The sequence below is a fragment of the Neurospora tetrasperma genome (assembly GCF_000213175.1).
Source record: "Neurospora tetrasperma FGSC 2508 unplaced genomic scaffold NEUTE1scaffold_81, whole genome shotgun sequence".
Taxonomy (NCBI): domain Eukaryota; kingdom Fungi; phylum Ascomycota; class Sordariomycetes; order Sordariales; family Sordariaceae; genus Neurospora; species Neurospora tetrasperma.
Genome location: NW_009799179.1, coordinates 2,738,864 through 2,764,833, shown reverse-complemented (window position 1 = coordinate 2,764,833; position 25,970 = coordinate 2,738,864). Strand labels below are relative to the sequence as shown.

The window sequence follows — 25,970 nt, the reverse complement described above, 5'->3', positions numbered from 1 at the left end:
CCGGCAATGCGCGACAAGCGACGAGCGGAGGGCGGAAGGCGGAAGGCGGAGAACAAAAACAGCAAACAAGGGTTCGGTGGGAGTTGAATTGGGCCCCTGGAATCCCGCGTGAAATCGGATGGATCAGATGAGGAGTCCTCACTGGACGCTCACGACAGTTGGGTTGCGCCTGTTTTGCGGGTCCTCCCTTCTGTCGCTCGGCTTTCCAAATTCGAACAAACCGAACCGCTTGGCCGGCAACTCGTTGAAAGTGGGTGAGCGTGCGACAAAAGCTTCGCAAGCACAGTGCAACCGCGAAGATCAGGGTCAAGTTGCGCAATTGTGTCCATGTCTGTGTCCGGCCTGACCAAGAACTGGAAGATAAACAGGACCCTGAAAAACACAAAAATCTTGTCCATGTCGTGGCACTATGCCTGGCCCGTGATAACCCAAACCGTCTATCTATGCCAACGACCGGCTTCTTGTCACCATGATTCCTCTTTTTTTTTTTTTTTTTTTTTTTTTTTTTTTTTTTTTTTTTTTAAAGAAAAAAAAAGTCTTTCCATCTTGAAATCAACGTCGAGCGGCGCAAGCTTATCATTGCGAAGAAATCTTACCCTGGCGCTACGACCGTATTATCGAACACCCGAAGACCTGCGCCTCATGACATAATTAAGGCTTCTCATCCAGGTAAGAAGCTGAACCCTTCCTTTCGAGTTTCGATAATTAACCTTGCATGGACACTGGCTTCGAGTTTGATTGTGTCGGTATTCTTGAACAAACGGAAGTTTCCTATTTACACAACCCCCCTCTCTTCCTCTTCCACGTCGTAATGATAACAAGCCAACTTGGCCCAAAATAGACAGACGAGACTCCGGACAACGCCATAGTGTAATGCTTCCCCAAGTCCATGTCCAGTAACCAAGCTCGTCGGCCAAGTGGTCGTTGCCTTGGCCAATGTATAGTGCATAATTCCCCAATAATATTTTCCATGCCACCCCAGAGCGAGTCGCGTATAAATGGTATCAAACTCTTAACCCATGTGAGGCAAAGGCGACTCGCAAAAAGAACAAAGAAAGAGAAGTTGAAAAGAACCCAAAACCCATGGTAGACGCCAATGGTTGAAACAACGGATAATGCGTAGGATCCGGATGCTCCACGATCAAAGCCGTGCAGACGTCATCCAGACCCTGAGCCGTTTGCGTCGTCGGAGAAAAAAAATCCGAGTCGGGAAAGAACCGACGCGTGCCGTCTTGAATCGAGTGCTTATGCAGGCACAACGGAACCTTCTCTTTCTGAAGATACACTCCGAGAAGATGGCCAAAAGATTCCGCGTTGTTGAGATCCACCAAGTCGGTATAAACGCTCGCCGCTTTTCCATATAGCCCCCCTGCTGGCAAATTCGAGTCGGATCATGTCGTAAGGCATCATAGCCTGAATTAGGTCCGTTCTTTTTGATGAAGCCATGTGCTTCGTGTCGAACATTGTTCGTCATCCCAGCTAAACAAACGTAGGTAAAGATGCTCGACGTCTTTCATTTCTTGGGTCGGCTGCTGGGCGCTGTGATCTTGCTAGTGCTCATAAGATCACCAATGTACTTTTGCAGGAACTTGTTATTGTTGTCGAGCTTGTTGTGTTCCTCTTTGACAGCCTCGATACGGTGGAAGAGGGCCAACAGCGAGTCCTGAAGCGCCTTGGCGTGCCTGTCATTCACAGTTAGCATACCTACCATCCATGACTGTGCGAGCGCCGTCATCGGCAGCCGGCATTGGCAGGAAGAACTCACCTTTGCAACTCTTCTCTTGCCTCCTTGCTCAGCATTTCGAGGTCCTGGCTCGTTCTCCTCGGGCTCATGGCCCTCACGTCGTCAGGCCCAAGCGTCATCTCGACCGGGCCAACCTCAATAGAGTCGCGCGGTACGATCATGGTCCCACTGCTCTTTCGGCTCGGCAATCGTGGTCGTACCGGGACTGGAGCATGGATGACTGGCTGCTCTTGCTGGTCATGTTGCTGATCGTCGGACGCCCCGGATGATGAATCTGACCACTCCATGCCGGATACCTTGCCCATGTGATTGTCCTCCATCATTGTCAATTACGAGTCCACGGCGGGCAGTAGTCCTGATATAGTCGTGATATCGCTGCGACCGGAAAGGGTCACAGGAGAGGTGTGTCGGTATGGATGGGACGAAAGTGTCCGCCTGTGGAGCGATTCCCTCTTGCGTCCGTCCTCTTGGTAAGGCGGTATCTATTTTTCTTTTTCTTTTTTTGCCACCAACGTGTCGTCCCGTGTGTCCAAACCAAAATGGACTGTGGTGGATGCGAATGGTGTCGCAAAGATAGAGTGTTCAAGGGGCAAAGGCGCTTTTTTTCCGAGCGAGCAAGTGATCGTAGGCACCCAAAAAAGGGGGAGGGGGGAAACTGGAAAAGGCTGCACGGGGCAGCAGCGAGGAAGCTAAAGCGTGGGTCGTGGGCCCGTGGGCTAAGTGGTCGAGGGTTGCCTTTTGCAGAGGACGGGCTGGGCCGAAGCAGAACCGACGACGTCAGGATATCGAAACGTACCCTACCCTCTACTTTTTTTTTTGTATAGGTAATAGGCAAAAGTCGGGGGGAAGTGGTGTAGTGATGAAAAAGACCCTAGTCGTTTGTTTTGGCCAAGACGTTTGCGGAGAGGTGTAGACGAGGAAGCTAGAGAAGGCGTAGTGTGAGCGCCGGGCCTGAGAGGGTCGCGGTGCAGTGCAGTGCAGTGCAGTGCTACATTCGCGCAATGAAAGACGAAATATGGTATGGGCAGGCAAAGAGGTTGCCAGCTGGTGGGTAGGTTGGTGGGTGTGCGGGATAATATGACAGGTTGAAAGACTTGAAGGTGGTGTACCAACCCTTGAGATAGCGAGCACCGACTGCTACGCGGTTTTGTGAAGGCTCTTGTGTTTCTGAGCTGGGACCCTGGACTGAGGCTCGCGTGGTGCTTGGTTTTGACCTTCTTTGCCCTTCTCTGCGGTTGTCCGAAATTATGCTGGCAGGATGCTGGGATGGGTCGATGGGATAACCCTGAAATTGGTGGGTTTGGTGGCAGAACAGGAACTGAACAGGTTCAAATTCGCAGACTGGGACGAAATGCAGACCTGAAAGGCCAGAGAGTCTGGAGAGTGAGGTGGACAGCGAAAAGACGGAGCAAAAGGAGAAATGGAGGCGGCGAGTGGACCCCTTGCTGGGTGGTCGACGGGGGCTGGTCAGGAGACAGCCTTGGACCTGTTTTTCTGCCGCGATCAGCGAGCTGTGCCTTGCCAACTTTGGGAGAGCTTTTTGACTGGCTGCAAAGGGCTGCTGTTCGGTGTGGTCACAAGAGCGACTGGAGAAGCTGTGTTGTGGCAGCTCGCTGGGGCAAGCCGCTCGTCGATCGGAGACCGGAGGGAGTGATGGAAAAACCACAGCATTTCAGAGATCGAATGGCAGTTTTGTGGTTGACGATGCGCCCCCCCCTGGGCCAAGCCCGACGGCAAGCAAAAAAAATAAAATAAAAGGATTGGCAGCGACCACCGCAAGCCTGCGGCAAGCCCTCTCACACCGCGACACTGGTGCACCACAACGCAAATAGGTAGTGTACGCCAACATACCTTTTTCCTTCTTGCCTTTCCTTTGCGTTTTTGTTTCCGGGCGCCTGTGCTCCCACTGTGCGGCGTCGTCTATTTCTTTGGAAAACCTGGGGCGCTGAACCGAGGAAGTGAAAGACGGGGAGATGCGGCGTGTTTTACGTGTACGCGAGCGAGCGAGTTGGGGGTCTCTCCGACACTGTAGAGCAGGACGACAGGCGGCGACTCGTATACTGCTACTTTGACAAATGGAAAACAAAAAGGGTATATCTCTTCTGCACCGTTCCCCAGAAGAGAATGAATCAATGGTGGTGAAGAGGCAGCAGTCAATTATGGGAACCGCATCAGTGGGGAGGCTGAGATTTGGGTGCAGATATTTTGGGTTTTGTGATTGTGGTGGTCGCCAAGGGAACGTGTGCCAGCCAGCGGGCAGAGGCTGCTTGCTGTCCCGGTGGGCACCGGGCTGTCCCCTCCCAAGTTCGAAGTGAAGGAAGAGGAGGGACGTGGAACGTAAACGTGGGAGCCCTGGGAAGAGGGGAGCCCGGGCCCCTGGGCGCAACGATGCCGTGGCTTGGACGGGACCACAAGGACCTTCCTTCTCTTTCGACTTTGCAAAATTTGTTTTTCATTTCCCCTCTGGGCCGACTTCCACGCCCCTTCCCTTTTGAGCGTTCGTCTCCACCTGCTTGCAGGGCCCGCCTTCACCAATCCCTGAGCCCGGAGTGTTGAGCGAGGTGCTTTCCGAAAAGGGGAGTTACGATAGTCTTGTGAGGGAGTGTCACTCCTTCCATAGAGACCTTCCAGAATGCATTGTTCACCAGTTTGGACCTGGCGGCGGATGTCCAAGCAGATAAGTATCGATCGAACTGATGGGGGAGGGCGCAACCAAAGACACTCTTGCAGTGGCAATGCAAGGATATCGTCGGATCGAACTGATCGATTTGGCATTTCGCATCATCCCATGACATGTTCATTATGCCCTTCCGGCAACGGCGTTGATGAGGCACTCGCAGGAGTCAGGTACAGAGGCAAATTGAAGGTAATGGTCATTGCGTACACAGTACACGAGGTATCAAACAGGTGGTAGCGGCGGCGGCAGCAGCCACATCTCGGCTCTATGAGGGAGGGACGTGTGGGTCTCACAAGCTGGTCTGGTACTAGTGTACATCTGGGTTGCATGCTCGAAAACCTCAGGCGGCCCCGTGGTGGGGAAACTGGGATAGTGAAAAAGAACGAATGATGGAGAAGTTGAAACCGAAACAAATTGGCACAAGCGGCAAGTCGCGTCGTCGTCGTTCACTCATCTTTCTGGTTAGGCTTCCCAATAATGGGACCTCCTACTGACACGAGCACTGGGTCACTGCTTCTCAGATTGCCGATCGGCATCGGTGACGCCACAGTGTGCCAATCTGATTGGCTCGTTCTTTCTCCGCAAACGACGGATTTTCTCAGCGTCAGACTCACTAACAAAGTACCTGGTACTTACTTAACGGGCACTCACAACGGTGGCCTGGTGCTGTGACTGAACGGGTCGCAACGAACAGCGGCAATCGGAGTCTTTCAACGAACCTAGGTGATATGTACAGATAATATGCCCTGTAGATTATTGTATAGATTTCGGGCATTATGGGGCAAAGTGTCACAGTCTTTACACTTGATAGGTTTTGGCATTCCATTAGTGGTCCTACACCAAATTACAGAATTGCGAATCCGGGCACCAGATTGCCCGGGTCCCGGGTGCCCGTTTACGCTTAGGCAAGGGGCTAATTTGTGCCTACTTGCTGAGGTTTGGATTTGTTGGGTCTGGTAGTGTACACATAGAACGCAGTTACAGGGCATCTCTTACTGTACGTTCCGCTTTGTCCCCTTCTCGTGTCACACAATGATGAAATGGCTGCACTGTTTGATATCCGTCCGTCCAACCACCATCCGGACCTCTCCCTCGACCCCGCCCGTCCCTTGTCCTTTCCTATCTCGCTGTCACTCTTGCACTGCGTTTTTCTCTCAGGCCCGGTCCGCGGTTATGTAGAGGTACACAGGTACAACAAACCCTCGGTGCTCTGCAGCAGCCTCTTCCAGGTAAGTACAGTGAGTAGGTACATGTATCTTGTTTTTCGCTACGGGCTTCCCGGAGAACTGTCCACCCTAAACTTACGGGTAGTTGTAGTGCATCACATAACGACATGGCACGGTGTTACACCCAATCAAACAAAATAAAGAAGATATCAGCAAAGCGCAGATTCTGCAGGCCACCTGCCCTTGTTGTTTGCGCAAAGTGCTGCCAATGGAGATAAAACTCCCTTAAACTACTCTTAAGGCGGTTAGTTTGGCAACTTCCACCAGGCTATCTTCCCGTGAGCCCGAACCCCAAACCACGCGATAAGGCTCGGGAACAATTAAAATCAGCGCCCTTTCTTCCACCGCCGGCTTGTCCATGTCTTCTGTTTTCTCAATGGCTCGACTGACAGCTTCAGGCTCTTCCTTATCTGCCCACGTCCCATCACGTCCGACCGCCAACAGACCCCGAGTCGATACACCGGAATCAGCCTGCTTGCTTCGAAGCAACGAACTACAAGGAACGACAAAAGAGCCATAAGAGCAGGCAATACAAAGACATAAAGAGAAGGCATGCTACCGGTCCGTACCTCACGGTTTGCTTGCTCTTGGGTTGCTCCAACCGACCTCAGTCGAAATTGCAGCATTCGAAAGATCTGGCAGCCAAAATGCAAGTCGAAACGCAGATACGTACTGTGTAACTCAGCGCCAGAACCCCTCCAAAATCTCTCGGGGAAAAAGTCAAATGGGGTGGCTGCCGACACCGACTCATGAACCTCACTGGTTCAACCTCTGTATTGGTCCCACCCCACTGGGATTTTCTTTCCCGTCTTCACGCCTGATTATTATGTCATGATCGGCGGGGACCCTGTTTCTCTGTACTGACCTGCTCACTGTGTGGCCCTTCGCCCATTCTTGACACCTTGTCAGACTGTTGATTTGTCGACTCGACAAAAGGCACAGACACCGAGGCATGGAGACTTGCCCCTTTCTTCAGCGGCAGAGTCCCCTGAAAATAAACATCGAGTCAAGACCAGACTTCGATTCCTCTTCGCCTTCTAGTTCTCGGCCTACAAAAGCCCTGCTTCACGGCCCGAGCCTCGTGTGTGAAAGTCAGGAGTTGAGATCGTCTTTTCAGGGGTCAAACCTTCTTGAGGGCACCATCCAAATGCTTATTATAGCATGTTGTCTGGTCCTATACAATTCACCCCTGGTTCGATTGCTAACGCGGTACTTCCAGGGCCTATGAACCACTTTCAGGGTGGCTAGGCGAGACTGCTGGCGTGAACAGCATCCAGTTGGCCATTGCCCGCTGTAAATGGAGTCAAGCTTTGGTGCATGTGTGCGGGACACAATCGCCTAGCTTTGGAGTGGTTTGGGTCAATGGGAGCTCCGGGATCCTTGTCTTTTCCCTTGTCTGAGGACGTCGCGAGTCTCGAGCTAACAAGCAAACTAGCATTGACCTATACGCTATGCTCCTCGACATTTGTTTCAGAGTTCGCTAGAAGCGTAAACCTACTGGTGGGAATGGGGACTCAACCAACGGATAATCATCCCATGCCCTCGCCCGCCCTCCCATGCCTCCCTGCCAATGCAATACATTTCGAACCTCTATCGTCTTTCCACAACTATTGGCATAATTAACTCCCAGGCGTATCCCTTGGGCATTCGAAAGTCATGGAAAGGGTCAAGAAACTACGAATGGTTGACGTGCTACCAGCGCCAGGAAGGATCGTCTGGTCTACTTGCCCAAATCGTCACCGTTGCCAACCCAGCATCATCATGCACGACCTATACTAATGGATGTAAGCAGACGGGTAAAGCAAGCGCTATAGATAGCCAGATTATCCTATTTCCTTTTCTTTCATTTGCAACCTTCGTGGAAATCAATACTGAAGAGGTATGGTGTGACTATCCCAACATCAACAGACCTGACTGCTGCTTCTTTCAACGGAGTTCAGTCCGTGTCAATAGGTTTGCTAGGCAAGGCAGAACAACACCTGGCCAATTAAGAAAGAATAACACTAGCACTGTGTAATCTGCAGATCACACTGGTAACGGGCGAGCCGACATACCCGGTCAGATGCTATGGAACCCAGACCCCGTACTCTACACCGTCTCGACTATTCATGGTGAGCTTCAATTTTTTTTTTTTTTTTTTTTTTTTTTTTTTTTTTTTTGCTTCTATAACACTACATATTTACGCCATCACAGCCTTCTCTCATATTTCGGGCAAGCTCCGTCTTCATGCGCAAAGCCCTTGACTAGTCAACGACTCAGTCGGTTGTCTCTCTTTCTTTGGATTTTACGAGAAGAAAGTCAGTCTGGCGGTGGACGTTCTGTTACACGACACGAACAAAGCTTCATATGCATATTCCGGGGACGGTCTCCGAAAATAGTCAATGCCGGTGGTCCTGTCGGCTCCCGTTGAACAGATGAACAAAGCGTTCACGGATTACCGATCCTTGTGGTAACGATTCATGGATCTTATAACCTTAAACTTTCTACTTCGGATAGTATACTACTCCAGCAGAAGGCTGGTCTGTTCACGCATGGTTTGGCCTTATTCATATCTGCCATCGGTCACAACTACAAGGTCAGTCGGTGCCCTTGGTAGGTCAAAGTGACGGCAGGCATGATACCTGGCGCTAGCCCATACTACACTGTACTTCGACGTTTGCGTGATCATCGATTAGTACCCAAATCACCCCCGCACGCAAATTGGGCTGCCATCTCAAGATCTTGCCGAGTTTTATCCCATCCATGTCCAAACACCTACGTGTGAGAGCCGGTACAATTTTATGCGCCAAATTCCAACCATGGGAACTTCAATCACAGCTCACCCTGACTGCTTCCGAGACAAAGTCCAGCTCGCTGTGTGGACATGAATCGTGTGAGGGGACGTTTGAATGAACTTTGCCCGCCCGAGGACACTACTTGTATTGGCGCCGCTTTCGCGGGACGTTCTCGGACTTCCTTCCGCTTGGTGGTGGTCTACTGTAAGTTACAAACGGGGACAGGGGCACCGCGGAGAAAATCCTGCTCCATGTCCATCCCCCCCCTGCATGGGCATAATCACAGGCTAGATTATAATCATCATTGACCCCATCGACAGGACAAGACGTTAAAGATTTGTTCGTCAGACTCGGCGCAGCACCAACCTATCAGCCACAAGTGACCGGAGTCCATGGCCTTGTTTTCAGATCCTTCCATGGCCTTCTACCGACGCGCTGCCCTATTCACAAGGGGAACCGCCAATGGACTTCTATCTTACCATCGATCAGACCGATCGGTCGGGAAGCTTTATCGCGACAACGCCGACACGTGGGGCTATATGTAACAGAGGCTTTGCTCCTCACGCACCAAAATTCGTACGTTTTTCCACCACTGTCTCACGTCAACATCAACTTCTCCTTACCGCCGATCACAACATTGCCACCAAGTTCCATAGCTACACTATGTACATACTACACGGAGCATTCGGGACGAATCCTGAATGTTCTTACGCTTCTTGAATCTTCTGCTGGAAAGCTCGTTAGCTTGACACTTACAGAGGGCTCCTCGACCACTTTTTTTTTTTTGCGGTGTCAACAGCATCTGATTCTTCATCACTCGCTACGAATAGAGTCAAGCCTTGCTGTATGTAGACATTTGGAGAGAAACGATCAGTTGTTGTTCTTACCTTGGCTTTGGCCTGGATTGGGCTACGTCTAACAGGAGGATTGAATTCCCTGTTCTCTTCCGTGTCCGAAGACATTGTATTTTGCCCCAATGTTCAGCTATCCTCAGTACGAGAAACTACGATAGGCGAGAGACAGGCAAAGAAGACGCATTTGATCGATAAATGGCGAGTGCCGGGCATCAGGGGAGATACGGTGCGATTTTGGGAAGTATTGTGGGCCGAGTTGTGCCAGCAGACACCGAATACATCTTCCTAGCTCGATCTGACATGCACCACGAATATCGACATCGCACATCAACATCTCGAGTGCTCGGAAAGACCCGAGCAGTTACCACTCGCTTTCTTTTTACGTCACTACACACGTGTACGTGAGATCTTACCTACAGGCTGTTCAAGCCCCTGAGGATCTTCTGGGATCCCTGAGAGAGAGACGTGCAAGCTTTCCTGTGGCTTGTTAACGTTCAACAATAATGAGGCTACTGAAGCCACTAGGTCTTGGCGGGGCCCACTGGGAAGCGCGGTGTAGCTTGGGCGAATCACATTGTGGTCCCAACGTCAGTTGTTGTTGAAGTCTGAAACACCTCCTTAACTGTCATCTGTCGACGATTGTTAACATCGCCAAGCACCGGTGTCGGGAGAGGTTGCTCCCGAGACATCGGAGACGAACACCTTTTGAAGCGTCCCAGGTGGGTTCAAACGAAACACAGTCCACACACGACGACTTGTCGTTTGGTGAGCCCATGTGTAGGTAGTCTTTTCTTGGAACCACCTGGCGTCCAATGGGTATGGATACCAAACTGGAAAGTTCGGTTACCGCTTCGGGGGTGCGGCCGTCAGAATCTGTCGAGATCTATCCTGTCCCTTGCACGGATAACAGATGTGCAGGCCCGCTCTTGAACCCTGAATCTAAAAATTGACAGCCCTACCTACTTCGGGTTTACGCTCCGGGGATGAGACATATAAGTCCTATCCCGGTCTCAATGGCGGGCTCAGACTGGACACTGAAGGACTGGACATCGGAGGCCAAGTGGACTGGGTACCTATAATGAGTTCCGTATTACTTCCATTTACTACCTCTACCGAGTATATCGCGCAACTTCACGGCGTTTCCACTGACGTGTGACCAACAGACCGGCTACATCTACTTGGAACGACGTAGGTTTTGGCGGCAGCTCTTCCCTTCTACCGGAGCGGTCTGTGAACTCTTACGATGGCATCGTACGATGGAGAATCGTCAGGGAAATGTGGCCGGCTGCCTAGAGGTAGGCAGGCATTCTATGTCCCCCTTTTTAGGAGAAGTGTTGTCGACGTGCTGGTTTATATGGAGGCATGCAAACAAATGCTTGACGATTTGTGTGATATTTGCGGTGTTTCAGATTAGACCGCCACGGCCAAAGTCATGGGTTACTCCATTCTGGGGAGAGTGGAGCCAAAGGTTGAGACTCGTTGAATGACCGGAATAACACGTCCACGGAATAAAAAGAACTCTTGTGGCGATGGAGCGAGTTTTTCGATGGGGTCCATACCCTTTTCTCAGCTTCATGTCCGAGCTCAGAGCTACCTCTCTATCTTAGCGCTGACATGTCTCGTTCTGGTTCTATATCCGTCAGGATGAGGAAGCTTGTGAGACAGCAAATGGAGATATGATGCTCCATCTAAAATCGAATGATGGGACAGGTCGTTGTCAAATGATCTACAAGCGTTTGATACAAAACCCTTGCGCAGGAAGGCTAACACAAGTGAGTGTCTCTCGGGGTAGAGGTAGGCAAGGCATATTCAAGCGAGAGCTGGACACAAGAAAGGGTTAGGGTTGGGTCAGAGGCACAAGTCGGTTCATACCTTATCCTGGGATGGCATTCGCGTACACCAGGTCCAACCTATACGTACCCCGAATCCTACCTCTATATACAAGGCTCCTACTTCTCACGCGTAATGCTCTATAAGTCGAATTCCGGCAAGGGTATTTTGTCTTGTGCTCATTCGGCGAGGGTCGAGTGCTATTGACCTGCGCCTGTTGTCCCAAAGAATATCCGTCGGCTTATGAGACTCGGCGCTGGCATCGCGAAGAACGATGGAAAATGAACAGAATCTGCACACCATACTGTTGAAGCAAACTAAGTCAGTGCCTTTATTTGGGTAGACAACAAATCGAGCTCAAACAGTGGACAGAATTCCCCTGCTTAGGCGACATGGTCGAAGGGATGTAATGTCCGTTATGAACACGGTGAAGGAGGAGACATGTGAAAAAAGGAAGCGCCTATCAACATTCAGCTCCGGTGATTGGTCCACAACTGCTATCTGGGTCCTGTTGGGGTAAAAAGCTTCTCCAAAAAGCGCGGGGAAAGAGCAGCTCGCAATCTGGGTGGATGCACATCAGATGCATTATTGAAGAACGCTAGCGATGCGAGACGCGGAATTGCGAAACCGATCAAGCGAGACATTACGAAAAAAGAAAGAAACCACCACAAAAAAAAAAAGCTACAAGGGTTGAATCTAATTCCAGGACACAACGAAAGTTGCTTTTCGGATGCTTTGCGGCTGAATGATCGGCCTTGTGTCTCTCGAAGATGTGAGACCAGCCGGAGAAAAGTGAGAGAGGGTTCGGCCGACATTTCTCGACAGTAGCAAAACCCCCGAGGCGGCACGGCGGGCGCGATATCGTAATGTAGCAATGTCGCAATCTGGGCGGGCTTTTGGTGCCCTCGGGACCCCACCGATCTGAACCGTGATTTAAGAAGATTCCACCCTCATTGGGCAATATGTCTCTCTGTGGCCGGCGTTGCACAACCAAAAATCCAGCAATGGCTCGCTCTCTTCCAAGACCAAACAGCCAAAGTTTCCCGCCTGCCGGAGGAGACCAAAGACTTGAAAGGGAATAGCGACAGAGCTTCCACCCGACGGCTGCTTCCTTCCCTTCATGGATGTACCTAGTGGTGGGTCATTCTAGAACTTCCGATCTAGTTGCAACGTCAAGCATTTGCAAGCAATTGCAAATCATGGTCACCTCAAAGACTCGAAGGCTCCCAATGCAATGGTGTTATTTCTTTTTTTCTCTTTTCCTTCTTCTTTTTTCTTTGTGTGTTGTTAGGACCCTTGATTGCTCTAAGACCTAGCTCTACCTACCTAATGACACCACGTTCCTTGCAGTGGTAGCTGTATCTCTATCTCCCTCACTAGGCTTACGGGGTAGTTGGCTATGATATCGTCTAGTACCCCTGCCATCGAGGGCAGGGCGCCATCTCAACCCCAACCGCAACCCGATTCCAGACTGAGGAACTCCCATTCGCTTGGTATTAGCAACTCGAATACTTCGAGACCAGATAGTATAGGCAGCCGAAGCACGAAGCAACCAGGAATCGATACCCGCATTGAAGACGATACCCGCATTGAAGATGAAGTTGAGAATGTCAACTTGCGCCAGGATGACTTCCCTGACTCTCAACTCACCGGCTTCTCAGATGCCCAGGAACGGCATATCCGCCGGAAGGTAGATTTTCGCCTTTGCACCATCGCAGGAATCCTTTGCAGCCTCAACCTCCTCGACAGCAATGTTCTCTCGAGCGCCGCAGTCACATCGATGCTATCGGATTTGGGACTTGACCAGGGCAATCGCTTTTCCGTCTCCATCTTCATCTTCACCGTAGCGAGCATTATCTTCCAGCTTCCTTCGACCATTGCCGTGCGCACTTTCGGTCCCCGTATCTGGTTCAGCCTTGTAACGTTCTCCTTTGGCATCATCACCCTCTCGACCGGATTCGTCAAGGACTGGAAGCAGATGATCGCCCTCCGCGTCCTTCTTGGCGCCACAACTTCGAGCATCTACCCCGGCCTCTCGTACCTTATCAGCTGTTGGTATCCACGTCGCGAACAGCAAGTCCGTTTTGCTTTCATGCAGAGCGGCGAGGTCATCATCCTTGCCACCGGAAGCCTGGTCAACTATGGCCTCCAGCAGCATAATGGCGGCGCAGGCCTCGAGGGATGGCGATGGATGTTCATTGTGCAAGGCCTGTGCACATGCGTGCTCGGCATCGCGACGTACTGGTGGATCGTTGACTTCCCGGAGAACTCGCACAAGAGCTTCTGGTTTCTGACGCCGGAAGAAGCTGAAATCGCCTCGCGCCGCATCGAAAAAGATCGCGGAGATCTCATTGCCCAAAAGCTCAGCTTGAGGGCCGTTGTTGTTCATGCCAAGGACTTCAAAATCTGGGTGTTTGCCTGCCTCTTCTTCATGCAGAACGTCGTCTCGACAGCTCTGGCGTACTTTGTCCCCATTATCTTGGAGAATGGTCTAGGCTATTCGCCCGACCAGGCAATCATTCTCTCGGCTCCGCCTTACTACTATGCAGTCATCCCGGTTATCTTATCGTCTTTGGTGGCTGATCGGTTCCGGATCAGGGGCCCGATTATCACCTTCAATGCCCTTTGCATGATAACGGGCTTTGCTATCCTTGGGTTTGCCGAGAATTCCAGGGCTCGCTACTTTGGAGTGTTCCTCGCCACGGGAGCATACGTAGCTAACTGGGCAGCTTTGACTGCCTACCAGGCCAACAATGTGGTCGGGTAAGTTTGCATCCCATCGTATTGGATTTGTTGCTAGGCGCTTTGCTGACTCTATCTTAGACAATGGAAGCGAGTGTTTACCGCTGCCGTGTGCACCATGTTTAACGGTGCTGGTGGTATTGCTGGCAGCTACATTGTCCGCAATGTTGAAGCTCCGAGATATACTACTGCTGTCTGGGTGTCGATAGGGTAATAATCTCAGCTCATCGCTTTTTGTTGCTGCCTAAACTGACCGCTAGAGGTACCTTTAGGTCTCACATCTTGATGATCTTACTCGTTGGTACTCTGACGATATACTTCTACTTCCGGAACAACCGGGCTGCGCGCACGAATGGAGCCGTCGAAAGAACCGTAAGCTGATAGTGTGGTCTTTCCAGTAACTGTGAGTGAAGCTAACCTGGACTTTTCAGGCCGGATTCCGGTATACATACTAGTTTTTCTTGGTTATCTATACACACTACCCCGATATACCCGTTTGCCGATTATATACCCACGAACATTGTGTGTTCAGATGATCTTTTAAATACAACTGTTGGTTATTGTATATACTCAACCTACTTCTACTTTTGGAAGACAACCTGAGCATCTACCCCGCGTGCACTATTTTTATACGGTATTTGTACCTCAATTTAATAGAGCTTTGGATCTCCCTTTGCTTACCTTGCCCTTTTACAATACCCTCTCAAGGTTCACAACAACAAAGAGCCGCTTAATCACAAGCCACGTCAAAGCAAGTAGTCCATTCAGCTACTTTCAGGTTCTAGGTTTTCCATCATCAGCATTGGCGACTGAGCTTTGTAGCGTAAATGTGGTGTAAAAGCTAGATAGACGTCTAATCGATCCCTCAGTGTCACGGATCTGCCCGTGCACGTACAGCCATAACAACCGGGAACAAAGACGGAGTAATATATGCTCAATCTATAGAGTTGACTCTAAGATCGACTCAAACATCTCAAACTGGTCTTAATGCCTCTACTCCATAGAGGCAACCAACACGTGCCCGGGCAGGTATACATCGGCTTGCCCGCCTTCATCAGCTCAAAAATGCCGTGTCCACCTCTTCCAGCGGGAACTCAACGAAGCACTTGATCTTATATGACTTGGCAAACTGGGTCACCTCCTCTGCATCCAGCGTTCTTTACGACAGTCACCCATGCACCATCAACTGCTGCAATATCAACACCGTTGTTTCAATCTCCACCGGCCCTGCGCACAAATTCTTGGGCTGTAGTACCTAGTAACATCATGGGGAGCAGCTGTCATTGTACTTGTACCTTTCTCAACACAGGATATATCCTAAAAGGTTGAAGAACAAAAAACTGATAGCCTGATTACCGCAAATGATATATAATGGTGATTTTTCGTGTCAAGCTGTCTTTTGCGTATATGCATTTCGAGTGTCCCATGGGGTATTCGGACGTTTGTTAAACAATGAGATGGAAGGATGGTCTAATGAGTTCAAGTCACACCCCGGATTTACAGAGGATCTGCCCCACAATCGATCGCTATTGGCCCAACCGCATCGGAGTTTTTGGCTGCGATAAATTGGTCGCGGTTCGTTGCAACGTTGAATGAAGGAACATAGGTACCTACTGTCCCGGAAAGCCGCAGGAGTCTTTCACTGCACTACTTGCTGTATGTGATATCTTTGAGAATCATGAGATGAGAGCATTTTGCTTCCCTAAAAATGATTCAGGATGAAGGGCTTGGTCTCTCCTATACCCCTGAGACCTGGATGCCCGGTGGGGCGTACCTCCTCTTTTGGCTCCACGAATCGGTGGGCTTGGAACAACGCATGCACAGCGAAGAGGAAATCTGCTAAAATGACAGTGTCAGACGGCGCCTCGGCGAAGGTGATAGGCCCAGCGGCAAGGACTCATGCGGCGGTGCAGGCACAAGGACAGCAAACACTGTCTGTTTAAAGCGGAAGTGACCTCATCGCAAACAACGACGCGCACTCCACATTTGACATCTCAAATCCTTCCGCTTTGGGTTTTACAACCTGAACTCAACAAGTCCAACCACCCAACATCACCCAACTGCTGCATCTGCTTTCATTGCCTGTACGGACGCTACTTCAACTCTCCCGTGCAAGGTCTGGTAACGGCAAAGGAGACAGCTTGCAGTCATGAAGACGCAAGAACCACCCGATAGCAACCGGCCGGCGCAGGCGTGCCAGGTCGACATTCCAGAGCAGCCGGACTCTGCTGTCCAGGAAACCTCGTTTGCGGCTGATGCCTACGACGCATCCTCCGACCTCCAGGTTCTCGACCACGAACCGATCCCGGACGAAGAGTGGCATGCCCAGAACGGACAATCATCTGCTCTTGAGTCCCAATCCAATCATCAGCATGGCACCTACGGTTATGGCTCCTTCCCCCACACGCTCAGGACCGGCCATGATGGCCATCACAAGTCCACCGCCCGCGCCCTTGCGCCCGACCTCCTGCGAGGATTGTTGATGGTCCTCATGGCTCTCGATCACAACTCCATGGTCCTGCAATCGTGGGACCATGGGACTGCCGCTCCTCAGGACGAAACTGGCGCTCCTCAGGGCGAAAACGACTCCATCCCCGTTCACAAGTGGAATCACCCGATTGCTCACCATATTCGGGTGCTGGCCCACCTATGCGCTCCGGGCTTTACGTTCCTTCTCGGCATGGGCATCGTCTACTTTGGTCGGTCTCGAACCAGCCTAGGCTGGTCCACAACTCGCATGGCCTGGCATTTCTTCACGAGAGCAGTCGTCTTGACCCTGGTCATGATCGTCATGAGCTTGGGCATCACCTTGGGAGATACCTGGTTCCTCAATATCGTCTTGTTTGCCTTGGCTGTCGACTATCTCCTCTCGGGATTAATCTGGCTTGTGACCGCCAAGACGGAGAAGATGCTCGCCTTCATCATCCTCAAGGTGCTCCCGGAGAAAAAGGAAGACGATGCCACCGAACCGCTGCTGGCTAACCGCCGAGGGGTAGAGGATATCGCCCCCGACAGGGCCATCATTCGTGCCGCCGACATCTCCTGGCACATCCACAACGTGGTGCTCTCAACCCTCGCAGTCGTGACCATTTGGTGGAACATCTGGCTCAGTCCCACCAACGGCCACTGCGGCGTCGAACCCGTGCAAAAGCTCCCCGACACCATCTTGGCTCGCATCTGGTTCTACCGGGTCTTTGATACAGATTGGCGCATCATTTCCGTCTTCCCCCCACTGGCCTGGATTTCATTCGCCATCCTCGGTCTTGTAGCCGGCCGCATCATCCTCGCCCGCTCGTGGAGCACCAAGGCCATCGCCGTTGGCAACCTCCTCGCCGGCATTGTCTTTACCATCGTCTTTGTCGGCACGCGCTTCCTCAACGCCGGAAACCTTTCTGAGGGGTGCCTCCACATGCCCGAGCACGAAAGGCCTGACGCCCCCGATAACCAGTACCTCGCCTCCTGGCGGTCCTTCATCTACCTGATCAAATACCCGCCTGACGTGGCCTTCTGGGCCTTTACCATGGCGGGCAACCTCTTTCTTTTTGCCTTTTTCAGCGTCATCCCCCCGCGTCTTGCCACCATCATCTTTGAACCCCTCTTGGTGTTTGGCACATCAGCGTTGTTTTTCTTTGTCGGCCATTTGACGCTGCAGTTTGCGCTGGTTAAACCCGTGAGGCACTGGTTTGGACATGTGCTTGCGCACCCGGACCCTTGGAACCCGGACCAACCGGCGGTGGGAGTAGATAACTTGTGGATATTCTTTGGATTCTGGCTTTTGGTATTGGCTATACTGTATCCGCTTTGCAAGTGGTATGGCGCGTTTAAGAGGAGGAGAGGGTCGGATTCGATTTTCAGGTTCTTTTAGGTTGGTGAAGGGGTCGAAAGGTTGGGTGAAGAGGAATACGCCTCCAGTTGAATACCTCTGGAGGTGGGTCTAGATCTGGTAGAAAATGTTGCACTACAGGTTTTCCTGTTTCCAGGGTCCGTCTCGTGCACGCCGCTTTAGTGAAGCTGGCTTTGTGCTCATTGGTTCCTTTTTTTTCTCTTTCTCGCGTCGGTTCTAAGCGATTCCAATCATGCGATCTCGGGTCTGGACGTTTTCCAGGGCCGTTACGATTCGGGTACTTCTTTCGAACACCTAGCATCACGTACTAGGACGACAAGATGCTCACGATCGCCCCGAAGCCGCTATTGCGGAGCATGATGATTTGTTAGCAAGGACCTGGCGTCAGCATCTGACGGACTTATTTCCGTGCCAACAAGAGAACTTTGAATAAAGTCAGGTTGAAAAACAGGAAGAAAAAGACCCAGGGGTATCATACGGTAATCAGAAAAGAAACCCCAGCCCGGTACAGCCACGCCACCGACCCAAAAGGAAAAAGACCCAGCGCTTTCCAGTGCAAAAATTCACCTGCAGACCACACCAAAACCACAAACGTCAATCCCAAACCGCTCCACCGACTCCTCACACTTGGGGCTTCGTGAGTGTAAGTCGAAGAGGAACCCATACTCCGCAGACAACACTTTTGGAATCCCAACCACCCTCTAACCCCCCCTAAACCAACACATCCCTTTCATCCAGCCTCATTGTCCCTGTCCTTCTTCTTCTTTCCTTTCCCACCCTTCCGTCCCGTAAAAGAAGGCCAAAATCTCTGAGACTTCTTCACTACATCCTTCTTCCCTTTACCACCCTTTCCCCCATCTTCGCTCACGTCGACGTCCGGAAGACTCGAAGGTCTTCCCTTATCCGTACGCCCACTACGAGCGGCAGGATCAAAGAAGTTGCCCGACGTGAAGTGTCTGGGTAATCCGAATCCGGACCTTCCTACCAGACGAGGCACCTGGGGCACCTCGTCGTCAGAAAGGGCGGCACGGTGACCCGCATCGGATTGATACGGGACTGTTTCTAGCCCCTGATTACCCACTGCCCGGATTGGAGCAGCGTGCTCGCTGATGTGGTAGGGGCCGACACCAGGAGCGTGGCTCACAGGTGGAACCCTCGGATGAGCGGCCGCAAGGAAGCCCTGGGAGTCAGCCGAAGTCAACGGTGAACCCAAGCTTGGGACAATGGGAGCTGCCACCGAAGCCGGAGCGCCAGTGGCAGACGGAGCAGGGAGCGAGGGAGGAGGAGAATTGGAGGGTGCCTCCGCGGCCTCAGGTGTGAGATCGGGGGGCGAGAGGAAGGACTGAATCTCCTCGGAAGTAAAATGGGCCCGCCCGAGGCGTCGATTCCTACGTTGGTCGCGAGCCACTTGCGCGGTCGCTTCCTCGGTAGCCTGGTCCCCCATGCTCTCGTCATCATCAAACTCAACCTCATCGTCGACGCTGGTGAGAGCAACGCCAACATCCCTGCCCCTCTCGCTATCATCCTCTTCCTCTCCTTCTTCGTAACCTTCTTCTGCCTGACCCTGTTGGCTACGATCAAGCACATACACCACGCTCGCCTGCGGCCCGCATACGTGCTGGACGACATGCGCCGTTCCACCCTCCATTATCTCCAACCCCCAGTCGCCGCCAACCCCGAACTCAACTCGTGACCGCCTCCATGTCTCCATGCCTGACTCTTCCTGCGGCGGGACGGCCGCAGAGGTGGCGTAAGCAGCCGCGAGGCCACTACCATGCGCGAGGCCCGAGGAGGACGTCAGAGCGTGTCCTCTACCCAGCGAGGGAAGAGCTGCGGGCGCGTGAGCACCCGAGACGAAAGAGTTGGGCTGCGTCGCCTGGGCTGACGCGACGGTGTCCCCAGAGAGAGGAGGGACGGAAAGGGTGGGCGGGCTAACAGGGAGGTTGTGGGCAGCGCTGCTCGTAGCCTCGGAGGAGATGCGAGAGGTGCCCAGTCCCTGTGGGAAGTATGAAAGGGTTAGCAAACATTGAAATTCTGAAAGGATGGAAGTTTTGGTGTGATGGAGGGCGATTGCCGATTTGTCGTTATTTGACGATTCAGGGTCAGAGGGGCATGAGGTACATGCCCCTGTGCTGGGAGCATGTGGTCTCTGGTACATGAAGAAAGACGTGGATCAACAAACAATGTGTAAAAGACCTACAACCGTGAAGTTACAGGAAGGAAAGGGTGTTTTGTGTGCGAGGAAGGTAACGATATTCAGCAGATAACCACATCAAGCCTTTTCTGCGTTTAGAGGTATGTTCCGGGCAAGGACAGTGTTTGCGATAAGGTTCGCTTCAATGCTGCGGCGTCAGCTCCGATACTCGCAAAAGGATGATTCGTCGGAGCGCAACAGGCAGAAAGGCAAAGGTGAAGGAAGGGGACGTAGTGTTGGCGGGAACCTCAATATCAAATCCCGATCACGTATAGAGGTATCTTGCTTACCTCATACTCACGAACCGCGCGCCCATACATCTATGAAGGAGATAAGGGTTAGTGAACTGTATTGCGAGGTCTGATGAGAGTAGAAAAAAAATAAGAGGATGGCGGTGGTGATGAGAGAAGAGCGGCAAAGTTGACTTTCCCTTCACTTCCAAAGAACAAGTGGAAGAGGGAAAAGAGAAAGGCAAAGCGACAAAGAGGAATATGGAGAAGGAGCGAATTCAAGTAAGATAGCGTACACATACTTCTTCGACGGTGTCGACGACGTCGTCTTCTTCTGCTTCTTGGCGAGCCGCGCCCGCGCGAGCGGCGGAACCAACGTTAGCAACGCAAGGTGCCATGGTGTTGTGGGTGGGGTTGGTGGTGTGGTGGTTTGGTGTGGTGGTGTTGCCAGGCTGGAAAACAACACAAAAAAAGAACTGAACACGGCAAGAGATCGTTGGTCTGGTTGCATACACTTAATTAGTGGTCAGTAATACCTACTTGCTTGCTAGGTATAATGCTCAAGCTGCACCTTAGTATGCTTAGAGCAGAGGTACTTACGACGGCGAGAGAAAGCGGTGCGCTGGTGGTGATGGGGAGAGAAAAAAGATAAGAAGAAGATGAAGATAAAGAAAACATTTTAAAGTTTTATGACACTCGGGGCAGGGTCCGGCAAAGGGCTGGCGTCGGCGTGCCTGCCTTCGCAAACCAAACGAATAGATACATCTCTAGGCTACCGCCTTAAGAAGATCGGACAACAGTTTCAAAGTTCAGACCGTTGGCGTGGTAACCAACTGGAAGATGAATTTACGACTCGTATTGGGGCAGCATAGATGTTGCTGCCTATACGTCTGAAGTTTGTTATTGTCTAGGTAAGTGACCATAGAGGCACGCTTGACATATTCCTGGGCCCCTTCTATTCAAGTGGAAAATCGTCTACGTTCGGATGATTTCCCCGTCTGTTTGCGTAATTCGAGTCGAAAGTGTACCCTAATGATCAATGAGCCCGGTTGAATGGAAGCCCGAAGCTACCTCTACCTACCCAACTACCTGTACTTTCGGTCATTCACGACATGTCGAACACGAGAGTAGGAAGGAAGACGTAATCGTGGAAATAATAAAGACATTACATTTCATTAGTACATTACGCTTGCTTGCTAAATCCAACCGCAGCCATCACAACATGACGCTCATTATGATATGTTGTACATGCCTTACCGTCCTCCTATGTTATATAGGGCTGGGACGGGCGCACTTGAGACTTATTGAAAGACCTGCAAGGAATATCGCTGTGGTGGTCGGACGCTTCCTTGTCGCCTGTCTAAGCAACGATAGCTTCGGATACATGGCCGTCGGCCTGGACGACGACCTTTTCGACTTTGAGGGAGGCCTTGACGGGGTTGGGCTGGTCGTAGACCCATTCGAGCTGCTCGAGGGTACGCCCTTGGGATTCGACACTACAGTGGAACGAGTTAGCGATCTGTGTGCTGTTTACGCATATTGACAGAGAGGAAGACTAAAAACATACCCAAAGAAGTACCAAGCGACGGTCTCGATAAGATCCCAGCCGACAAAGACAAAGATGTACTTGTAGCCAATGTTATGGAGAGCGATGGGGCCAGCGAACTGGTTGATGAAGCCCATGGCGTTGACAATGAAGCCGGAAAGGGCAAGACCCTTGCCACGGATGGTGGTCTCGAGAGCCTCGGTGGGGATGACACCCTGGAGGGGAGTGTAGGTGAAGGAGAAGATGACGTTGAAGAGGAAGTAAGCGGCCAGGGCACCCTTGGCGTAGTTGCTGTCGACGTGGAGGTAGGCGTTGTCCTTGGCATCCTGCTCGTTCATACCCTGGTTCAGGTTGATCTGCGTGCCCCTTTGAGTCTGCTTGTCAAGAGTAGCCGAAAGACCCGAGTTGGTGGCAAGAGCAGCGGCGCACATGAAGGTACCGATAATGAGCACCGTGCGGCGGGGCATACGGTCAGTCATGGAGACGGCGGTCAAGGCACCGATAGCGGAGATGACGGAGTTAAGAATATTGTAGGCGAGCTGCTGGGAGGTGCTGGTGACACCAATGTTCTTGAAGATGACGGTGTTGAAGTAACCGAGACCGTTGCCGGAGAACTGACCAAAGATGGAGATCATGAGCACCTGGGCCATGCGCCAGCGGCCGCTGTGGGTCATGAAGAGCGGGCGGTAATCCCACCAGACCTTGTCGACACCGTCGGTCCTGATACCGTCCCTCATCTCCTCAGTCTCGAGCAACACCAGCTTGGAATTGGGATCGCCGTTGCCGTGATACTTGACAAGGAAGGCAACAGCCTCAGCGTCGCGGCCGTTGGCAAATAAGAAGCGAGGGGATTCTGGGAGGAAGAAGACGGAGGACATGACGATAAGGCACGTGAAAGCCTGAAGGATCAAGGGGATACGCCATGACCAGTTGCTCTTGATGAAGTAGCAGCCATAAGTGATGCAGGCGGCAGGAATCGAACCTCCGAACCAACCGCAGTTGTAGAAGCCAGTGCAACGGCCGCGCCAGTGAGGAGGGGCGATTTCGATGGAGTAGGCCGGGGCAGCAACGGTCATGATGGCGATACCGAGGCCAAGAACGAAGCGGCCAACGACAAACTGAGCGAGCTTGGAGGAGCTAGCAACAATAATGGAGCCGACAATGATAAAGATACCACCGATGAACATGCCCTTCTTACGGCCAAAACGATCAGAGAGGATAGCAGCGAAGGGAGCTCCAACCATAGCACCACTGGAAGACTCGAGGTGTTAGAAAAGCCCAAAACCAAAAAGGAGTGAATGCTGAATACCTAATGACTTACACGGTATAGAGAGAAAAGATGACAGAGACTTTCGGACCAGTGTCACCAGTGTGGAATTGGTTCTGGAACTTATCCATAGCGATGATTCCGGTCATTAGTGAACCATCGTAACCGTTGGCGCAGGCACAACAAAAGGCGACGAAGATGGCAAAGTAGAGGTGGATGGACTCCTTGCTCCAGGGCTTGATGTTGGACTCCTTGATGGCCGCAAACAGGGCGGCGTTGCGGACCTCCTTCTCTTGGGCACCGGGCTTTGTGGCTGTCTGGCCATGGCCCTTGGACACTATTTTGATGGTGTCGTGGGTGGGCGCAATATCATGAGTAGCAAGGTGCTTCTCGGTGCTGGCCCCGTCATGGGAGCCGTGAGACGACATGTTGGGTGTCTTCGAAGATGTCGGTGATGGTACGGGTGTTGATCTGGACGTGCTGGGCCCTTCTCCTGTGTCGTCTGGAAGTTGATGGGGGGTTGAGGACAGGTCAGCAGTGGACGACCATGGCAATTCTTACTCGGCACGATGAAGAGAAGACGGGACTGGCTGAGGAGCAAGAGGGGAAGGGTGTTGCAACGGCGGCGGCATCATCCTTTATCATGTTTTTGAGGATGGAGTGAGATGGTCGGACTCGGGTTGGCGCGAACGTTGCCCCCTCATCTCCAGGTTCCCCAGAAGGTCACCCCAGATCACCCCGGGTCACCCCCAGACGGCTGGGTACGGAAGCGCGCCGCGCTGCCACGTGAGCCATGGAGCCATGGTAAGACCATGACAGCACATAAGATTGTGGAGGGATCCGAAATCTAGAACCCGTTCCTGCCTCTATGATGCTACCTCGCTGAAGTTAGCACTCAGATGTCCCGCAAGAACACCAGACTTGACGAGATGGCCATGCTCCTTGCACAGTACGACCATGCACCGTTGCAGTCAGCAACAAGCGGCAACAAGATGCCTCTCGAGGAGGTATGGCCAAGACTTGGGTTGTAGCTGGCCCCTTTTCTCACTGTGTAGCTGATGCTTGGCCCCGTTGGCAGCCGTTGGAGCTGTTCCCGTCCTGGCTCGGACTCGTTCCCTCCGAGGTCCCTACAGCGGATGCGAGGAGCAAGGCGCGCCATTGAGCATTGCTACCTCTATAGATCAGAAATTCTCCGAATGTTCCTTAATTTGGATGTTATTCCACGGAGATGGTTTCGACAGACCGTCACTGCGTAGGTAAGGTAAGGTAGTGGTATATATCTTGCCCATCCCATCTTCCGTCCCAAGGTTGGAAGATCAACGGCGGCGGTGGGAAATGCGCATGATCCGTTGGAGTAGAAGGTTCGATAGAGTGGATTTGGACCCCATGCTCGAACTTGTTGGCCGGGATGGCGGGACGATGGGCAGTCTGTTCTACCGAGAACGACGGTGAAAGGAGTTCGTTCATGGAGACTTTCCGAGTTCGTTGCTCGTGTGTTGCCGTGTCGCGTCGAGTTGTCCGGACGTCGGCCCTCAATTCCATCGAGCTAGCGGGCGGGTGGCACCATTTGGTAGCGCTGCTTTTTGGGGGGCTGCCGCACTAACAATTTTCACCACTAACACCCGACCGCTAACAATGAACCACACCCCCGGACCTCCAGAGAAGTCGTCTCCAACATCAACACCATCAGTCCATCTTGACTCGACACACGACAACTGCCCGCTGAAGCCAAAGAGACAGGGCGATACCGTCGTCCGCCCAACCCCCCAGCAGCGCAAGGCTATCCGTAGGGAAGGGGGCTTGCTATTTGCAAAGAAGTACAGACGCCCAACACCCCCAAACAGCCAGGAAGAGACCGCTACCTCCTCTAAAGAGATGCCCAACTACAGCTCTACCCCCTCAGGCCCAAAAAACTCCGACAGCCCGGCCCAGACCCAGCCCTCCGCCGACGAAGCTATAATTAAAGCCCAACTCAGCGAATACTCCTCCTCGGACTCAACTATCCGCCGTTCTAACCGCCACAAAACGCCCTCCCGGAAGGCCGCCGGTCTATAAATAGTCAATACAGCCCCCCCCGCAACAGCCTAAATATTCTGGACTAAACTAGAATTCGTATTTTTTAGGCTAATATAGTACGAATAAGAGATACGTACGAAATTGCACTCCAAACCGCTAGTAAAGTTAGAGCGGATATAATTCTAATATAAGAACTAAGAATATAGTAGTACGAGGGCTGTTTTGGTATTCCTGGACACCTACTTTACACTTTATACACCCCTATCCGTACATAAATAGAAAAGGCAGCCACCTACCCTCGGGTAGCTACCTACGTCCGTAAGGATATAGTAATTAGAGGCTTTATAATTAAGCCTACTAAAAATATTCTCTAAATTAAGGCCTAAGGGGTAGTTTTTATTAATATCTACCGCCGATTGGATGATATTACTACGCTAGAAGCCCTCGAACGGTAGTAACCAGCGGTGAAGATACTTCTTACTAGAGATTTTAATACTAAATACTATTCGTAGTAGCCCGGGACTAATATTATAGAAGGTACTATATATATTATTAAATATATTACAATGTACGGCCTAGATCTACTAATAGTCCCTAATATTCTTATATATAGCCGGGGTAATATAATTAATTTTACCTTTTTGAATATTCCCCTATACTTAATAAGAATTGCCCCGGAGTTAGATTATAGCTCTAACTATTAAGTCTATATTATCAATATACCGACTCGGCAAATAGAACTGCTACGCTGGCGCCTAATCCTACGCAAAGACCCTAAGGCTATTAAATTGTACGTAGAGAATATTTCCTTCCTTATAAGGTTTATCCTACTTATTCCTATAAGCGAAGACTCCTTAGAGAGGTTAGACGAATTTACTAAGGCCCTCTATAATATATTTATAAAAGTGCTCTAAATTATTTGTAGGTTATTAAGACCCGAGAAGAATATAAAGTAGTAGAATAAAATGTACGTTTAAATATTTAGAATATTCCGGAATTATTACTATAATAACCCCTATCCTCTTC

At 51.5% G+C, this 25,970-nt stretch overlaps 9 protein-coding genes across 9 annotated transcripts; 5 read left to right on the top strand and 4 right to left on the bottom strand.

The window, feature by feature from the left end:
• Window positions 1–731: 731 nt before the first annotated feature.
• NEUTE1DRAFT_118610 (uncharacterized protein) lies at window positions 732–2,485 on the bottom strand (the record flags this gene model as incomplete). The annotated part of the gene is made up of 2 exons (XM_009857378.1): window positions 732–1,682; window positions 1,766–2,485. 2 exons carry the CDS (start codon window positions 2,065–2,067, stop codon window positions 1,514–1,516), a joined length of 471 nt encoding a protein of 156 aa, XP_009855680.1.
• Window positions 2,486–7,217: 4,732 nt separating this feature from the next.
• Window positions 7,218–7,890, top strand: NEUTE1DRAFT_114046 (uncharacterized protein; the record flags this gene model as incomplete). Its single annotated transcript, XM_009857376.1, has 3 exons — window positions 7,218–7,431; window positions 7,672–7,758; window positions 7,841–7,890. The coding sequence occupies 3 exons, from the start codon at window positions 7,218–7,220 to the stop codon at window positions 7,888–7,890; spliced, it is 351 nt and encodes a 116-aa protein (XP_009855678.1).
• Window positions 7,891–8,620: 730 nt separating this feature from the next.
• Window positions 8,621–9,394, bottom strand: NEUTE1DRAFT_125599 (uncharacterized protein; the record flags this gene model as incomplete). Its single annotated transcript, XM_009857375.1, has 3 exons — window positions 8,621–8,687; window positions 9,178–9,263; window positions 9,309–9,394. The coding sequence occupies 3 exons, from the start codon at window positions 9,381–9,383 to the stop codon at window positions 8,621–8,623; spliced, it is 228 nt and encodes a 75-aa protein (XP_009855677.1).
• Window positions 9,395–12,504: 3,110 nt separating this feature from the next.
• Window positions 12,505–14,581, top strand: NEUTE1DRAFT_89920 (uncharacterized protein; the record flags this gene model as incomplete). The annotated part of the gene is given in 5 exon segments (XM_009857374.1): window positions 12,505–13,868; window positions 13,929–14,057; window positions 14,120–14,219; window positions 14,232–14,250; window positions 14,442–14,581. 5 exon segments carry the CDS (start codon window positions 12,505–12,507, stop codon window positions 14,579–14,581), a joined length of 1,752 nt encoding a protein of 583 aa, XP_009855676.1.
• A 1,372-nt stretch (window positions 14,582–15,953) lies between these two features.
• On the top strand, window positions 15,954–17,712 carry NEUTE1DRAFT_149652 (uncharacterized protein; the record flags this gene model as incomplete). Its single annotated transcript, XM_009857373.1, has 1 exon — window positions 15,954–17,712. The coding sequence occupies one exon, from the start codon at window positions 15,997–15,999 to the stop codon at window positions 17,710–17,712; it is 1,716 nt and encodes a 571-aa protein (XP_009855675.1).
• A 709-nt stretch (window positions 17,713–18,421) lies between these two features.
• On the bottom strand, window positions 18,422–20,513 carry NEUTE1DRAFT_149651 (uncharacterized protein; the record flags this gene model as incomplete). Its single annotated transcript, XM_009857372.1, has 3 exons — window positions 18,422–19,687; window positions 20,176–20,205; window positions 20,418–20,513. The coding sequence occupies 3 exons, from the start codon at window positions 20,511–20,513 to the stop codon at window positions 18,422–18,424; spliced, it is 1,392 nt and encodes a 463-aa protein (XP_009855674.1).
• Window positions 20,514–21,339: 826 nt separating this feature from the next.
• On the bottom strand, window positions 21,340–23,356 carry NEUTE1DRAFT_71222 (uncharacterized protein; the record flags this gene model as incomplete). The annotated part of the gene is made up of 3 exons (XM_009857371.1): window positions 21,340–21,611; window positions 21,683–22,912; window positions 22,983–23,356. 3 exons carry the CDS (start codon window positions 23,354–23,356, stop codon window positions 21,476–21,478), a joined length of 1,740 nt encoding a protein of 579 aa, XP_009855673.1.
• Window positions 23,357–23,857: 501 nt separating this feature from the next.
• Window positions 23,858–24,184, top strand: NEUTE1DRAFT_52747 (uncharacterized protein; the record flags this gene model as incomplete). Its single annotated transcript, XM_009857370.1, has 2 exons — window positions 23,858–23,935; window positions 23,984–24,184. The coding sequence occupies 2 exons, from the start codon at window positions 23,858–23,860 to the stop codon at window positions 24,182–24,184; spliced, it is 279 nt and encodes a 92-aa protein (XP_009855672.1).
• Window positions 24,185–24,563: 379 nt separating this feature from the next.
• Window positions 24,564–24,983, top strand: NEUTE1DRAFT_114041 (uncharacterized protein; the record flags this gene model as incomplete). The annotated part of the gene is made up of 1 exon (XM_009857369.1): window positions 24,564–24,983. One exon carries the CDS (start codon window positions 24,564–24,566, stop codon window positions 24,981–24,983), a length of 420 nt encoding a protein of 139 aa, XP_009855671.1.
• Window positions 24,984–25,970: the final 987 nt, after the last annotated feature.